The following is an 18,068-nucleotide window of genomic DNA, read 5'->3' as shown; positions in this document are numbered from 1 at the left end:
TTTTTTTTGAAGTAGTTTGAAGAAGTCTTCGAGATCTGCAACAGTTTTATGAAATTATGCTTACCACATAGCTGTAGCTTTATCTTTTAGGGGCAGGAGGAAAACAAAATAGGGAGGAGGGAACCCAGGAGTAATTAATGTTTAGTATTTAAATTCAGCCAGCCTCTTTAATAAGAGTGCTGTGACCAAGGCTTTAAGAAACAAAGTCCCCTTTTTTCCTGGAACAATAGCTCTTTATCACTTCGTCAAGTTATGGCATTCTTCTTCTTTGAAGTGTGACATCTGTGAGAGCTATTACCGACTCTGATGTATTCTTAATCTTAGTGGTATTTGTAATTAATCCTTAGATAACTATTGCAAGAAAAGTGACTGTTACTTTACGGAAGAAAAGCAACGGGGGGAAAAACATCACAGATCAGATAGAGTCAAAACAGAACTGCACTTTTCTCCTGCAGGCTATTAAACCTGGTTTCCCCGTGTCTCTGAGCAATCCAAATACTCTAATCTCTTCACTAATGGCCACATATTATACCTTAATGAATCACTGGGCGAGGTTTAAAAATGGTCTTTTGAGAGGATAAGCAGAATTTCTCTCCCTTCTCCCTTGTAATGAGTGTCTTAATTGTTTGGTTACAAGTCATGCACCTGTCTGTCTAGTCCAGTTAATGATGAATTCTTCACTTCCACAGTTTCAGTAGATGGCAGGAAGGCTGTGCATGCTCCCTAGATGGATAAATGCGAAGTTCTTCAGCATATGCACTGTGTGCAGCTGTGGAGGAAGACTGTTAAATGTCCAAGGCCTGAGTGTTGGCATAGGACTGTTACACCCATAAATACTTCTCTGTTTCAAAGTTTTGGCTTTGGTTTGTTGTTGCCATTCTTTTCTCAAAGACTGACTTTTGTGATAAAGTCTCAGTTATGTTAGAGTTTGCTCAAATTGGGTCTATTAGAGTCTGATGCTTTTGAATGGGTTTGCATGTGGTGCCTGATTCATGACCTTGTAGTTAGGGAAGCATTCCTAACCATCCACACCTGCAGCTTTTGGTTCAACCTCGTCTTGGTTGGCATGGGTTCTGAGGGTTTTTGTCTCAGATTTAGGCTTGTAATTCTGCTTCACTCTTTGCTGATTTGGGCCCCTGGCCTCTTAACCTGTGATCCCTTCGACCTTGATGTAAACTATATGGAAACACACAGTAATCAAAGAGAGCCTTCCTTAGAACTGCGCATTCAGAATCCTTTGTGAGGACAGTATGTCCAAGCAAACTTCTGTGGCACCTCTCTGTATGGGATACACTTTGGTGTACTTCAGGTTTTTCCATACAGAATTTCCCTTGTGTTTCATTTTGCAGTTTCATTTTTATGTGTTACAGAAGCACTCAAGCTTTGTGGAAGTTTCAAGAAGGTAATTTAGTCCTACAGAGTTCTTAATATCAAGCATAGTGTATTGAAAATATATGGATGCTTTTCTGAGTTCCCCATCCCTATTGTGGAACCCGAGCATGCCCAGTTAGCCCATTTTCTTTAGCAAGCAGTTTTTTTGTATGCTATGTAGCTTCACTGTCTTTGTTGCAACAAAACTGGTAGAGTGGTGGTTGTAGAGCAGCTGGCAACTTGTTTTGTGTCAATTCCTGCTTCCCCAAGCAAACCCAGATGTTTCCTGCCACTGCACAACCAATACCGTACATTGTGTGTACGAGTTTCAGCAGCCTAGAAAATGAAACAATAGTATTTCTGAGAGATCTATGGCTTGACAGTTGTGTACCTGTAGTTGTCAAATGATATTCATTCACGGAGAAGAAAGAAAAAAATAAACCCTTCTCCACTAATATTATCACAGATAATTCTGAAATCCTAGCCAGATGGTGAATAAATGGAATGTAACCTTAGTGCTCAGTGCTCTATCTCTTTTCCCCACTGAGAGTCTAATTAATGTAAAATCCGCGGTGTTTCTTAGTTCAGCTGGATTTTATTGATCATCTGTCCAAATGTGAAGCTCTACCTCTCTCCTACCCCAAAGACTGAGGTTTTATGATACCGCTGCAGATGCTGTCGTGCCCTCCTTCAGTGTGATGATCCGTCGTGGATTCATTTGTATTACTTGGCAGCGCTCAGTAGTTTAACACAGTTCAATGGCTTTGCCATCCCCTGGAGGGTGGAACAGTAACTGCATTACTGCGTTCTCATGTGTGTTTTTTTTCTTCTGATGCCTGTGTCTGCAGTTGCAATTTGTTCTCATCTTTATAAGACCTTACTGACTGCTTGAGATCAGTAAATAACGGTTGTGAGAATGTATCTGCAAGGCCTGAATGCAGACAAAGTACTTAATTCAGCTGCTACTTGAGGCCTGAAGCTCTGCTTGCTAAAACTGATGTTGCCTCAGAAACTTTCTATGTGCATAATAATACCATAACTATATACAGGCTACTACTTCTAAAGGCCCAGGGTACCCAGACTGAGCCTCGTCTCTTTAAGACCAACTGTGGAATGATTTATTGAAGATATTCTGCGTATATTTTTTGGTTCCTATTGTTGCAGAGTTCCTTACATAACTGTCCCACATTAACCTTATTTATGTTGACAGTGTGAAGTTGTCGACTCTGTTCTGCAGCCTGCTTTATAATGTCTTTTTTTTTTTTTTGACTTCCAGCTACATTCTGTGTCCTAGTTGAAAGTGAAAGTCAGTGTTGTGATAGTCTTTAAACTCTCAGTAGTTTCAGATGTGTTTTCAGGTAAAGAATAGACTTGGAGCAAATGGACGCAAAGAGCTGGTACCTGTTTGCTGTATCATTTTATACTGTTGTCTTCCTTGAAACTGTTTTCCATACCAAAAGTACAAGAAATGAGCATTGCTTGCTTAGTGAGGCATTTGGTTATATTATTAGGTTTATTTTGAGTTTAAATCACTGTTATAAATAGTGAATAAGCATGCACATTAGCACGTGCAACCGCCTTTAATGCAGGACTGTTGTGACACCTTTGAACTGGCTCAGCTGTTACCAGTGGGGACCACTTTTTATTTTTACTGTTCTGCAGTTTTCAATCTCAGTGGTGCAGGTGCATGGGGCTTCCTTCTTCTGACGTTTTTTTCAATGTATTTAATAAACAAGCTTAGAACTCTTTTTAATGTGCGCAGTGACAAATTATCGTTAGTGAATTCTTGTATGTTTTATGTAGTATAGTTTGGGGACAGTGATCAGAAATGTGGCTCTGCTATCAGAGAGCTTAAGATGTGCACTGGAATTATCCTCTTTAAATCATTCAGTTTTCCTCCTTTTGTCATCTCATGTAATCATCAGAATTCCTCTTGTACTCCAAAACCACATTCTGGACACTTGTTTTGCATATGTATCCGCCATCTATGCAACTTAATTAAATCATGAATATATCTAGCATTGTTTTAATTTCCTTCTGATGATGATACGAAAAAATTAACCTCATACTGCTGTTACATGACTCTAATGTTCTCCTTTTTATTTTCCAGCTGTCTGGGGCAACTTTGTCAATATGAGGTAATGTATGTATTTGTATTGAATATCCTTATCTGAAATAAAACTGTTACATTTATCACTGTACGTCAAGTAGGAAGAAAACAGAAGAGTGGCTTGAGCTGTTGCTGGATGGTTGCTAAGCAGCTGATACCATCTTTTAAATACAGTGTGTTCAGTCACAGAGCGGCATGTGTCTGCTCTAATTCTCACCCAGGGTCTTCTGCCCTTCAGCGTGCTCCCTTACACATATTTTATCCTGGGAGGTGGTTTAAGGCAAGTTGCTTAGCATAGTTGAGCACATAGGCTGAAATTCTTCCTTCCTTCATCACAAACCTGACCCATATCTTAGTGGCAATGCAGGCTATAGAACTGGAAAGTAGCAGATCATCTGCTTACCGTAGTTATGCTTCTGTGCCTAGAATTGGAGATGGTGTTTTGAGGACTTCACTCCCCACACTGCCCTACCTCCATAGTTAATTGGGAGAGAATAAGGTGGTTTAAGTACTGAAAAGCAGAACATCCTGTGTTGTGTCCCCCACAGTTTTTGCCCTTGGAAATAGGATGGCGTAACATATAAATGCAAATGATGCACATTTCACAGTACTGCTGCTTACATGTGAGTGTCATGTGGGAATTTCAAAAGGAAGTTGTGGCTGGAAAAGAAGGTGAAGAGAATAAGAGGACACTGTTCCCTAGAGCAGAGTCTTTGTGGATAGGGGACAGAATGTTTCACAGAATGGCCAGGGTTGGAAGGGACCTCAAGGATCATGAATCTCCAACCCCCCTGCCACAGCCAGGGCCACCAACCTCCCCATTTAATACTAGACCAGGCTGCCCAGGGCCCCATCCAATCTGGCCTTGAACACGTCCAGGGACGGGGCATCCACAGCCTCTCTGGGCAGCCTGTTCCAGCACCTCACCACTCTCTGTAAAGAACTTCCCCCTGACATCCAACCTAAATCTCCCCTCCCTCAACTTAAAACTATTTCTCCTTGTCCTGCAATGTTTCACCTCATTGTTCTGCTAGTGAAGGACTTAGTTACTCTGTTACCATGCTCGCTGGCATGGAATGAAGGGAGTTTGAGGCAAGGTAAGAAAATCAGTGAATTTTCTGTGGGCTTTCATTTACCCAGAATAGCTTTCTATGGGAAAGCTATATGCCAAGCTGTCCACTTTACCCTTCTTGCTGTTTCCCACTGTTTCTAGAAGCGTTCAGCTGTTAGTCCAACAGCTGCTGAGTTGCTGGGTTTGCAGACGGACTTATTTAAATTATTTGTTAACTCGTGATCATCCAACTATGGCAGTTCAGCAGCTGTTAGGTGTGCAGCTAAGCATTTCCGGAGGAAGGACAGGACCTCAGGTGTTTGAGGAGGACAGGATGGGTCATGGGATCCAGCACGTTGATTCCCTGATAAGCTATCCTTAGAAATTGTCTGCATCAACCCTCTTGTTTGGGGAGACCCTTACAGAGCTATTTCTGAACATCTGATACTGACACTCAAATAATAACAATGTTAGGAGGAAAGGCTCATTAGAAACTAACCTGTTTTTGAATAAACAGTGGTTTGAGCTGTTTCTTTGGGGACCTTTTGTTGTTGGTAAAACATTTGAAGCATTCACACAAATTTCTTAATGGTTCTTCATAATAAATTCTTACTATGTTAACTGGAGTGTTTTGTTTTTTTTTTTACTTTACTATTAAAAAAAAATGCAGTTCTTTGTGAAAAGATGATTCAGAGTCTGTGTGTTGCAGCCTTGAAATGTACTACACTGATATGACAAAATTCATCTACTCATTGAGATTTTTGCCTCAGTAGTATAACTGAACTGGCTTTAGTAACGGAGTTTTACAGGAGGGTATGAAGGGAATCATTGCTCTGGCTTTGAATAGCATGGCATATGTGTACCTGTTTAACAAAGGGCCTTCTGTTTCCTTAGGTGTAATGACTGCAGGTCCCAAGTAAAGGAGCTCTGTTTTATTTGAAAGAACTCCATTTTAAGTTGGATACCAATGAATCCTCTAGTATGCAAAAAATTAGTACTGTAAGGGTTGATAAATAATTCCCCTTTCAGAAGCTTTAGTTTGGGGGAGGAGAGGGGAAAAAAAAGAATTACACAAACTTAAGGAAAATCATATAATTAGATTCAAGAGTTAAAATATTAAAGTGTTCTATGTTTACAGAAGTTCACATAAGAATGAACACAACTAATTAAGTTGTTTTACACAACAACAAGTCCACACAGATTTATGCAAGGAGCCAAATCCTAGGCAGTCCTGTGTTTTTACAAGTTATCATGACGTCTTTCATTCTTCTGTGTACAAGCCTGGCATCATTTCAGAGAAGTACCATATGTGAATAGTCACTGTTGCCCATCAGCTGATCACATAGTTTCAGTATAGGTTTTTCCTTGTTCCTTGGAAGTTAAAATTCAAAGCTAGGGACATATACTGTGGTTTATGGTTGTTTTTTTTGTTTGTTTGGTTTTTTTATTTATTAAAATTACAGTTGTGGCATTAAGAGAAAATGTTTTGTTAGCATGCAGTAAATGTGAGCCCACAAAAAGTTGTCTTAAGCATTCACATAATGGAACTACACTTAAAAATATTACTTCTGACTCTCTGTGCAATGACTCGGCACTTTTGTACAGTTAAATTGATTTTTGTCTGTAAAATAAATCTGTCATCTTTAATTTTATTACTTTTTTCCCATGGGTGTGGTTCAGGTTTTGACAAACTTTGTGACAAGGCTGTAACTTTTTTCAGTGGGAACTGAACCAACCAACTGAACCAACCACTTTCATTTTCTCTATTAAATAATATTTAGGATAATATAAAGCTACTGTTTCAACAGGAAAGGTATAATGTAGGTGCAGTGGAGCAAGCATTGCTTATGAATAAATTATGTGTTTTTTTTCTTGCCAACAGGTCTCTTCAGGAAAATGGAGATCAGAAGGTAGAAAGTAAAATAGAGGAGGTTAGTTTTCTAATGGCCGTTTGTTCTGCTTTAAAGACTCAATTTTGCTCATTTCATATTGAAAGAGATTATTTATCTAATTACTCTGTGTTCCACTAAAACCATTCAAATCATTATACTTGTACGTAACAGTATTTGAACTGTTATTCTTTGTAGTGGAGTTACTAAATAGATCTGCGACTCTCAGCTGTTTTTTTTTCATCTAAGCCTTTTTGGGGAGCTGTAGCAGTAGAGGTAGTCTCATTTGCTGCAGTGGCTTTGTAGATCACTCTTGAGAACTGACTTGAGTTACTGAATATTGGACATATGCAGATCTTTCCTCTGTCCCTCTTCCAAAGTGCTTCGGTAGGTGTTTGGAACCTCACAAATACGTTTTGCTTTAGTGGTCGACTAATGAACAAATGTAGCTGTGTTGATTGCTGAGACTAGTTTGCACTAAAAATGCCTTAAGGACAAGTGCTGGTAATTTCTAGAGTAGATATTTCAGCCTCAGTTTGTTCTGAAATACTGTGAAAATTTACAAGCAATCCTTTTTCAATATGCTTTTAGACTTCCTATATAATAGCAATAAAATAATAGACATAAATGTATTTGAGGTGAGTACTTCCACTACTTTCATGTGTGTTTGTGTGAGATTATACTAATTTACTCCGATCTACGTAGTGTCTTGGGTTCCTACAATTCCTGTAGATGCAGTGAAAAGCTTACTGCAGTTGCTTAAGGTCAGGAGAAAGACTGTTCTTAGGTCAAGTCTTCTGCATTTTCTTTTTTTTTTTTAATCTGGAAAACATTGCAACAAGCATTCTGAAAATCCCAGTTGTTTAAGAATGATTAAATACTTGAAATTTGCTGGGTAGATCAGAGTTGCTTCCCTGATAAGTCAGGCACCTCTGGTTCTTGCTTTTAGAACTTTAGCTGTATAGTACTTTAAACTATTTGAATGACTATGACTTTTTGGGAGCTGTTTGCTGTTCCACAGAGCTAGATGCTTGAAGAGTAAATAACAATAGTGTATTTCCTCTGGACGCAAATGTGCAGCTTATTTCAGTTCATTTCTTAATTTTCTGAGTTATTTGGCTCTAACTGGCAGTATTTGTAGAAAACAAATAGGGGTTGATATCTATTACTATTTAATACCATTTCAAGTATTAACCTTCTGATAGCTTTCCATTTACATATGATTGTAAGTGGTAAGTCCATTGTTGAAACTTGGCAGGACTGTTAGAAATTCAGGTCTTGTAGTAAAGAACCTGGAACAGATGCTGACCTAGGTGCTTTTCATTCAATGCAGTGAAAATACAAACAGAAGCATTAGTAGATGAGCTATATTTTTCTAGCAACTTTCCTTTTATCAATATTTTTTAAAAGACTTAGACATATTTTACATTGTTTAAGTTTTTTTCAAGTGCGGTGTTTCTTTAATTTCACGTTTTCTGAGAGAGTTACAGCTACTGCTCTGGCCCTAATGCTTCTGTATTTATTTCTGTTTAAGTCAAGTAAGAATCATAATGTTAGATATTCTTATCCCCAAGACCGTGGTACTCATAGCCTTGGATGCTCTTTTGAGCAACTGCCTTACCTCTGAATATGCTTTGTTTTCAGTGCTGTGCGAAGGGATTTCATGCTATTAGATGTTTTTTTTTAATGAAAATGATTTAAGGATTTTTGACGTAAAGAATAGTTTGAGGTACAAGTTTCTAGGAATGTCTTCTCTGAAATTCTTCATTAAAGACTGTTTGCCGTGATTTTTTGCTCCAAAGTCACTCTATCTGAATGTTTTGTGATGTGAACCTTGTCTGTTCTTCAAAGTTTAAATATTACTCATTTATTTTAGGCTGTTGCACCTCTAAGGGAGAAAATCAAAGATCTAGAAAAAAGGTATGTCATCTTTTCTAAGTTTGGGAATCAGTTAAAAAGCACAGTTCCTACTGTGTAGCAGTCAATTCTGTAGCTTGTAGGCTTGAGATTCATGTTTTGCTTATGCCCTCTATATTTTTCAATTTTTATCATGCTTAAGTGAGGATGGGCCCTTGAATGCCAAAGGACATTAATGCTGAAGATAATCAGGCTGATTGAATCTCACTGAAGTAACTGTGAGTGCTGAATTCTTGTAAAGCACAGATCCTGTGAAGGAGTATGCAGGTTTTAGTATTGGTGAACAGCTACTGTAATTACCTAAGTTCAGTACAGACTTGTACTGAAATGTACTGGTTTCAACTACAGAAAGCTGGAAATGTTTCCCATACTTGTGATCATTTACCATGGTCCAGATAAGCTGCAATAATTTGCTCGTGAATCTTTGTGCATGTGCTTTGGATGAGCCCAACACACTCATTTTTCTTAGGACTTGTAAGGGAATGTGATTGCTTGAATTAAACTAGATAACACAGCAGAGGAAAACAGATGAGCTTTTTGGTGAACTGCAGATGTTAAATGTGGAGGACTTCTGTGCTGTAGTTTCAGGAGCACCTTAAACTCGTGAATTATTATTATTTTTTTAATAATTTGAGTTTCACTCCCTTGTCCCTTTCTGTTTTGTCTGTTCTGTAACGTCATTTCCTCCCTAGGTGAGAATGCTGCCTTACAAGGGGCTAAATCTAGCCTTTTCTAGGCAGTGCCACTAAGCCTGAACAGTTTCATGTGGCGTACTGGTGGTTATGTGCTGTTCCTCTGGTGAAGGTGCAGAATGACATTGCTCTTGGTCAGAGGCGTGCTTGACAGTGTTTGGAGCTGTGTCTTGTCAGTGAGCAGTTGACCCTTCTGCCTGCTGCCTCTGTGGTGTAACAAACAACCAAACAAGAAAAGCAAAAATATGGAAGGGGTCACTTATGATACTACTGCACCAATCATAATAGCGAAATTATGAAGAAATGAGTTCAGGTTACATTTTTGATGTACTCTATCTGAGTACATTAATTGACTTGTTTAACCTTAACTGATAGTCAGTATATCTTCAGTTTCGCTTGCTGGTAGTTCAGGTATTTCCTTCTGCCATTGTGGTAGGAGTGTCTGATCTTTTTTTCTATTTAGTACATTTTTTCCAAATAAACATTGAGTTGTTAGGTGTAACAACTTCTCAGGAGCCATCAGACAGCTCATTCCATTTTGACTAGCACACGCAGAGTGCTGATGGCTCTTGCTACGAATGTCTAGCATTGAGCAGAAAGAGTCAAAATATATTTTACCTCTGTAAGAACTGAAAATATAATTCCATTTTCACAAAATATGGGCTTTTGGGCTGCTAGGGCTCATACCAAAACAGAGACTTACTGTTCTAAGGTTTTGTTAAACAGTGCAGCTGCTTAATTCTGTTGGCACAACTGCACGTAAGATGTTGCTGCTAATAATTTTTAGATGTTGCAACTATATAAAGTGATGGTATGTAACTACTCACTCATCAGCCTGAAGGCTGATCCTGCTTGAGAAACTTAATCTGTAATTTCACTGGTTATTTGGTTGTGTGTTTGTCTTGTTTGTTTGTTTCACCTTATTAGCTGATTAAAATCTGTAAGCAAACCACCTTCTTGCTTTTGGGAAGCAGATAAGTCAAGAATTCCTAGTCTCATGACAGAAGGCTGTTTAACAAGCTAAAATTGGAAAGTTCTTATTAATAATTTGCACAGCAAAAAGCATTACTAGGCTAGTGTATTCATCAAAGCATTAGGTCAAGGTAAGCTTGAGTTCTTGCCGAAAGAAGAGTGTTCTCTTCAGTCAGCTCTGGACTCCTACAGGCTGCCCCCGAGCCATTGCTGGCCTAATAGAAGGTGCAAGAATGGTTGGGAAATCCCTTTGGCAGCCGTGTCACTTTGTGCCAGGATAATGTAGCCTGACCTTAAAAGTGAGGGAGTTTGACTTTTATATCAAATTATTTGACACTTTTTAAAAATAACTTCATAAAATTTCAAGATGTCTTTTTTTATCAGTGGATTTGCCTTTCTTTCACAGGAAGGCTGCTTTACTTGTCTGTATTGTGCTTATGCACTGCTATTTCTCATTGCTTGGTCTTAAATCAAAGAATTAAGGTTACTGTTACCAACCCCTGTAGCAATACAAGGCAGGTGTTGGTAGCTTCTGATTTCAGTCTTCCTGTACGGATGATGTTTGAAGATTCTGCTGCCATATTTCCCCTATCTATGAAAATGGCTTTTACTCTAGGATGAAAAATTTGTCATAAATACAGAAGTATGTCTGCTTTGTCTCTGAAAAATTCCTGTTGGGCCAGTACTGCGGGGTACAACCAGGCAATTCAGGATCAGAGGTATATAGAGTGAGTGTAGAGGTGTGTAAAAGAAAACGTAATCTCAGTGTGAATTCCTGACACAAATGCTTTTTGCTTGTTACAACCAATTGTATGTCCAGCATGTGGACTGCCTGGAGGAGAAGAGTAATCGTAGTTTCAGTTCTGGCCACTCTCATATTTGGCTAAGAATAACTTTAACCTTTGAAATATTGCCAGGACTAAAATGCTACTTACTTTAAAATAAAATAATAATTCACATCTTCTTTCACATCTTCATTTGGAGAAATTTGCCATATGCAGAGTGCCAGCCAATGGGGAGAGTGAATGATTCTACATCCGTAGAAGCGTTTGTGGTTCTGAGCATCAATTTTGAAATTGAGAGCACCTAAAAATACAAATGTTATAGTTTCATTCTTAGGATATTTTAGTTTTGATTGAATTCTTTTGGGAGGAAAAAAAAAAAGAAGGCTCAAAAAGATTGAAGTGCAAATGGTTTGCAGACCATTAAAATAATGGCGGTGTAGCCAGTTTTTGAGAAGAAGGTTAAGATTAGCTTTCAGACTGAATAAAATTGCGTTGTTTGTTTTTTTTTTTTTAAGTTGAAGCATCATAGTAAGTTGTATGTAAGCATGATACTGATTATGTTGAAACTTTAAGTATATTTATTTGAGGTCAGTGTGCTAAGTTAACAGAAGGTTGTTTTTTTTTTTCAGAATGTTTTAATACATTGCTTGCTTTTTAAATTTTCAACTGTTAGAAGCTGAGTGAATCACACTAGAAATTCAGTTAAACAAAAGTTTAATGTGCTTCTTGCAGATCAGGTGTTATTTTTCACGTGCTTTGACAGAGTGCAGGTAATTTCAAATGTTGGTCTAGATTCTGTAGGAAAATGGAGTAAACATAACCTTAGAACTTCAAGAATTGGAGGTTGTTAGAATAATGTTTTCTTTTTCAAAGACAGTTGTCAGGAAGAAGAAGCAAAGCTCCAACTTATGTATTTTTTCTTCTTTGTTTTGGAATGTTCTTTAGTTTTACCCAGAAATACCCACCAGTGAAATTTTTATCGGAAAAGGACCGTAAAAGAATCCTGGTAAGTTTGTATTTACTCGGGGGTTGTGCTTGGGAAATAAGAGTTCGGTGGAATGTGATCAGTTTACATACATAATTCAAGTTATGAACAGGAGTAAAGTAAGTTGCTTTTGTTATCATATGTGCTGCACGGAGTTTGGGCGAATGCTTCACTTATCCACGCTATGTGCTCAAGCACAGCGAATGGTTATTATACTTGGGCTCTGGTTTGGAGGTTTGACTTGTTGATTAAGCTACTGTACTCTGCTTCTAACATCATAGACTTGCATTCCTAAATGATCTTTGTGTTCTCAGATGTGTTAAACTTGTAAACTGGGCAACTTCTTTCGCACATCATGGCGGAAAGGTTGTGTGATTGAATTGGACAAAATTTAGTCAAAAGGCTGGAAGTCTGCAGTTCTGTTAAGGAGGTGTAATTAAACTTAAGGAGTGTTCATTTCCCTGTTATTTTATCTATTGTTTGTTATTTTGAAGCATCACAAATGTTTCAGGGTGGAAAAGGAAAGGAGGTTAAGTCAGGACAAGGAAATTCAAATTTCATTAGTTTAATTTCATTCATTTATGACAACTTGAGAGAGATAGATTTGTAGGCTGTTTCTTTGTTGAAATTGAGATGGGCAGAGAGGAAAGTAGCGTAGAGCCTTACTCTGAAAACTATTTAGTTGCTCATACCTGCAATTGTAACAATGTCTCCTTAAGGTTCTTTTAGAATAAGTGAGTAGGTGTTTACAAGAAAAAGCAGTGTATGCTGATAATAGAATCAGAGACTCATAGAATGACCTGGGTTGAAAAGGACCGCAATAATCATCTAGTTTCAACCTTCCTGCTATGTGCAGGGTCACCAACCACGAGACCAGGCTGCCCAGAGCCACATCCAGCCTGGCCTTGAATGCCTCCAGGGATGGGGCATCCACAGCCTCCTTGGGCAACCTGTTCCAGTGTCACCACCCTCTGTGTGGAAAAAATAGGTTATAGAACTCTTAATACTGAGTTTTAAACTTCAGCACTTGAAGGTACTGGATGGAGAACAGAAGGTATTGGAAAGAGAGTGTTTCTGCTGACCTGGAGATAAATACATTTTTGGTGTCTGCATATTGTAGAGATTAAATTACTACAGGGAAAGCTGCCCAAAAGCGTGAATGAGTCATAGTCACAGTCATGAGATATACTCATTTTTTCTATATTGCATTTGGGAACTACTTCAAAGTAAACTGCAAACTCAAGTGGGCAGTTTTATTTAGAAACTTGCTGTTATCATGTAGTAAAAATGTTCTTCTGAGTAGTTAAAAGTCAGCATATGGAGAACTTGTATAAACTTTGAATTTTGTCAGGAGTAAACAACAAGAATTGGCAAGCCAAATGAAGCTTGGTAGATGACTTGCTGCATATTTTGCTGACTTCCCTATACTATTCTAAATTCTGATTTTTCCCTGACCACAAACTCCGACTGCAACCTGGAGATACCTGCAACACTGGCATGATCAGACAACAATTCTAGCAGTCCTTTGCTAATACTGCGTACCTGTTTGCAAATAATTTCTAGTAGGGTTGGTGTCTCAGCTAAGATGAGGTACTCTGGGATTTTGATTCAAAAGAGCTTCAGTCCGTTAAACTTCATCCTGTGGTGTGTGTTTTATCTAATTTGCTCTTAAGTGATCAGCCACAGGCTATCTTATACCAGAGAGGGAATTATGCAGTATTATGGATGAAAGGGCTGACGCAAGCTCAATCTGTTGTGTATTCTTTTGTGTGTGTGTTTTTGGTGTTTTTTTATTTCTTTATGAATTCAATATTTTAGACCAGTAGAAGCACAGAATAATTTGATGTAATTTCCAAATGGGATGTTAGATGTTTTGAATCTGACTGCAGACAACAGAAATGAACCTGTTGAGTAAATAGACAAGTATTTAAGTGCCTCTATTACAGAAAATTTAGTAATATTTGTGCTTTTCAGAAGATGCTGAAGTTACAAGGCATATTGGCACTCTTAAATAATTAAGTACATATTTTTTTAATGAGGTCTTACTAAAGAATGTCTCTTTAAGCCCCAGGTGCTAATGCTTCAGTTCTGATATGGAAATGATTCATGTACAGTATATGATTTTGGAGATTAATATGTCACTGTGATTTGCAGGAAGTCATATTTAGAAATGAAGTATATTAACCTTGCTTTTATAAGTGATTACAGGAAGGTTATACAGAGAGCTCCAATGAAAAATTATCTTTTCTTTTTTTAACATAGCCTCAAGTAATGATAAGTAATTTATACAGTTCTTTACTTTTCCAGGGGAAATTCAGCTCCTTTTCCAGGTAGTTCATTATCTAATACCTGTAGAAATCATATGTTAATAAAGCTAATACAGTTCTATGATAAAACTAGAGTTCAAGTACTTGGAACTTCTTTTCTAGGAAAATTGGCTTGTGCTTTTTTTCCACTCCTTTTTTCCCTTTTGCTTGCATATAATGTGAAAGGGTGCTGCAAAACAGTGCTTGCTTTGGCTAGGAGATGGGGAAAGAGTATAGCTTTTGATGCTTTGCTACACTGAAGATAGATTGCAAGCATTGAATTTGCCTTCTCTAGAAACCTGGAAGTAAAAATAGTGGGAGGGAATTTTCATAGGCCTTAGTTGAAGGAATAGAATTACAGAATCTTCAGAGTTAGAAGACACCTTTAAAAATCATCTAGTCCAACTCATCTGCAATGAATGGGTATCCACAGCTAGATCAGGTTGCTTGGAGCCTGGTTCAGCCTGGCCTTTAAAGTCTCCAGGGACGGGGCATCCACCACCTCTCTGGGGAACCTGTTCCAGTGCCTCACCATCCTCACTGTAAAAGACTTTTTCCTTGTATCCAACCTCAATCTCCCCTCTTTATGTTTGAAACCATTTCTTCTTGTCCTGTTGCAATAGGTCCTGCTAAAGGGTCTGTTCCCTTTTTTTCTATAGCTCCCTGTTAGATACTGAAAGCCTCTACGAGGTGTTCCTGGAGTCTTCTCTTTCCCAGGCTGAATAGCCCCAGCTCTCTCAGCCTGTCCTCACAGGAGAGGTGTTACATCTTTTGAATCATTTTTGTGACCCTCTCCTGGACACACTCCAACAGGTCCATATCTGTCCTGTACTCCCCATCTGGATGCAGTACTCCAAGTGAGGTTTCACCATCACAGAGTAGACAGAGGATCTCTTCCCTTGACCTTCTGACCTCAATTCTTTTGATTTAGATTCATATCCTCTACAGGAAATGTTGGTCCTGATCACCGCAAAAAGATAAACCCCTTAGAACGTGCAACAAGGCTGCCAGTTGTGGAATTCCAAGTCAGGACAAGCTTATGGCAATAGATTTTCTGTGTGTTCATTTTTCCTTTGATAGGTAGTGATACCTGGCAAACGACTGTTCTTCCTCAGTTATTGCTCTTCTTTCCTTGCTCTTAGCATTCTGCTGTCTCTTATGGGATAGTGGGAGCCCTAAGATCATTGCTTTCTTTTAGAGAGGGCTACTCCTAAATCCTCTTTGTTGTATTTGTCAAGGAACTGAGTTGCATATCCAAATCTCATGCAGGAAAGCACTGACAAATGCAAAGGAATACCAAGTAGACCAACTAAACGTTTCCTTTATTAACTTGGTACTTATAATACCTGTGGCACTGATAGTTTTAAATTTTGAATGTGAAAAACGTGTGGGAAAACAAGAGTTAGAAAGCTGCATTTTAGAAAAGAAAGCCAATGTCAGTATCTTTTTGTTGTCTTTTTTAGTTTGTTAGCTTTGTTTCTTTCCTGATTTTTAAAATCAGAAAAAATATTCTCATCTGTTTGTTTGTTTGTTTTTCCCAGGAGGGAGGGGGCAGGATAAATATTTAGGCTTTGATTAACACAAAGTGGAAGAACTTTGGACATCTACATCCTTCTACACACAGTGCTTTGTCATCATGACACTCCATCCATGTGTTTGATTGCTGTTTGACAGCTTCACCATGTCCTTATATTTGGTTAGTTGTCACTGTAATTGAAGAGTGGAAATCAATAGCTGAATCGCTTTTCCAAAATATGAATTTTATCATGCAGTCGTACAGTGTATCTTGATGCCACACTGGCCTTTTACCTTTGTTCCTTCAGAGTGTTTGTTACCTGTATGTGTTCTTGAAAGGGCAGAGGAAGTAATTGCTTCCATATTTGTGTGGATGTGTCACACAACTTGCAGTACTACTACTTGTAATGCTGACTGCTTGAACACTGTGTTAGTGGTTTGTTTTTCTTCAATGTTGTTTAAGTGCACAAAGGGGAAGAACAAATTGCTTCCTTGATTCCTTTTCTCTCTATCATGGAAGAAGAGCAGAAGATTTTAAATGATTTACTTCTGCTTGTTGAGCTACTGATGTGTGAGGCTGAGAACAGAATGATAGGATGATTTTAGCAGCTACTTCAGATGAGAGGCCTTTCACCTCTGTGACGTGAAATAATTTGTAGTGCTTAGGACATACAATGTGTTTTCCATTTAATCCAGTCAGAAGCTGGATTTAATATTTCTGGTATTACACGAAAATAATATGAACTTCTGCCATCTTTTTTTTCTCCTCGGAAATGGAGATCGCAGGGAATTCTTTTTTCTGGGTATATTTTAGATCTTGCTATGACAAAAGGGCACAATCCAATTTGTAGGACAAAAAAAAAAAGAGGAAAGGAAGAGTTTTTACTGACTTGAGTAGTTAGCTGAACTTTCAGGTTGAAAGTGATGAAGCATATGTCTCTCAAAATTATACATACCCTAAATACTGGGTAAAAAAATTGAACATGGAAATGGAGTTGTTTCCCCTGGGGTAAGCAAGGATCTGAAAGCTACTGTTCTTTTGTTTTCATGCTTGTAGACTTTGTCTGGTGTTTCTGTAAAAAGAAAAAGAAATTTATACCAACTGTCCTAACGCAGATAACTGGAGGAGCAGGGTTTGTGGGTTCTCATCTTACTGACAAACTAATGATGGATGGCCATGAGGTTACAGTTGTGGACAACTTCTTTACGGGCAGGAAAAGAAATGTGGAGCACTGGATTGGTCATGAGAACTTCGAACTGATAAATCACGATGTCGTTGAGCCCCTGTACATTGAAGGTGAGTAGCCACTGCCTTGGTATCTGCACTTGACTGTGCTTTATGTTGATAAGCATGTTTGTAAAGAAATGAAGTTTATGTGCCGACTTCTGGATTGGTCTATTACCTGTATACTTTGTTTATTGTTCTAAATTCTATGAGCAGTGTGGGCTGAGAGCTGAATAACTCTTCTCTTTGAAATCGGTTCTTTTCAATCAGAATTTTCATCCTTTTTGATTGGGTGGGAGAAGAAATGTTTCATGTTTCCTTCACGTGACTGATCTAGTGAGAAGGCAGGTTGGTGAAAGATCAGTCTGTCCCATCTGTTGTTTCACATCCCTTTGTGCATGCACGTGCTCACATGCGCAGAATCTGAATCTTGATTTGGCATGGACTGAGAAGCTTAATTTAAGGTTGTTGGTACTGTGGATTGTGTACCTCCTGCAGAGGAATGTAACCTCTTTCATAGAGAGAGTCAACGTGCTTTTCTGAGTTACCTTACGTTTTTTTCTATGGAAAACAATGTGCCTGGTTTAGGTATGAGCATTCTTCTGCCCATGGATTAGGAAAATGTCAGCACTAAATTCCAACAACAACAAAGCAAGAAACATTTCACTTCAAAGATGTAGGAGTAACTGATCCTCTGAACTATCATAAAGCCTCAAACTGTTATGCCAGTTTGTAAACAGCTATTTAAAAAATACCTATGCATATATAGTCTTTGGGAATGTATCAGTGTATAATGGATCAGTGAAAAAGTTACTCTAATTATGCTGGAGTTTTTGTAGCAATCTTTTTTTCATATTTGAAACAAAAAGTGAATCTGAAGCTGTATTTTTTTCAGTTATTACTCAAGCTGAATTCTCGTGGGCCAAATTTCACAGGAAAAATCTATAGTAATTGCATCTCCTGTGCTATTGCTTGTGATGAATTCCTGACAGTGCTGCTGAAATAGTTTTGCAAATGTGTTCCTTCTCTGTTCTGATAATGCATTGGTTCAGTTACTGTCCGTTACTTTACTTGAAATTTGTGTTTTTGCTGACAGGATAATAGGACTAAGATCTTATTAGTTGGCTCCAGGTAGTAGTAGCTTATACCATAACTACATTGGTTTGTCAGCTTTCTTAATCTTTCCTCCATTACTTTTGTTCTAACTGACACTTAAGAACTTTTCAGAGAATTATCATCAGTTTCCCAAT

At 38.2% G+C, this 18,068-nt stretch overlaps 1 protein-coding gene across 1 annotated transcript in view; it reads left to right on the top strand.

Moving 5' to 3' along the window:
* The window catches only part of UXS1 (UDP-glucuronate decarboxylase 1), a 55,322-nt gene that overhangs the window by 9,156 nt on the left and 28,098 nt on the right, over window positions 1–18,068 (top strand). Inside the window, exons 2-6 of the mRNA XM_010728139.3 lie at window positions 3,482–3,509; window positions 6,415–6,463; window positions 8,298–8,341; window positions 11,733–11,793; window positions 16,710–16,890. Of these exons, the coding sequence (XP_010726441.1) occupies window positions 3,482–3,509; window positions 6,415–6,463; window positions 8,298–8,341; window positions 11,733–11,793; window positions 16,710–16,890 (363 nt within the window). The remainder of the gene's footprint in view (window positions 1–3,481; window positions 3,510–6,414; window positions 6,464–8,297; window positions 8,342–11,732; window positions 11,794–16,709; window positions 16,891–18,068) is intronic.

The sequence above is a fragment of the Meleagris gallopavo genome, chromosome 1 (genome assembly GCF_000146605.3).
Source record: "Meleagris gallopavo isolate NT-WF06-2002-E0010 breed Aviagen turkey brand Nicholas breeding stock chromosome 1, Turkey_5.1, whole genome shotgun sequence".
NCBI lineage: Eukaryota > Metazoa > Chordata > Aves > Galliformes > Phasianidae > Meleagris > Meleagris gallopavo.
Note: the sequence above shows the minus strand (reverse complement) of the source record. Positions and strands in the feature narration are given on the sequence as shown.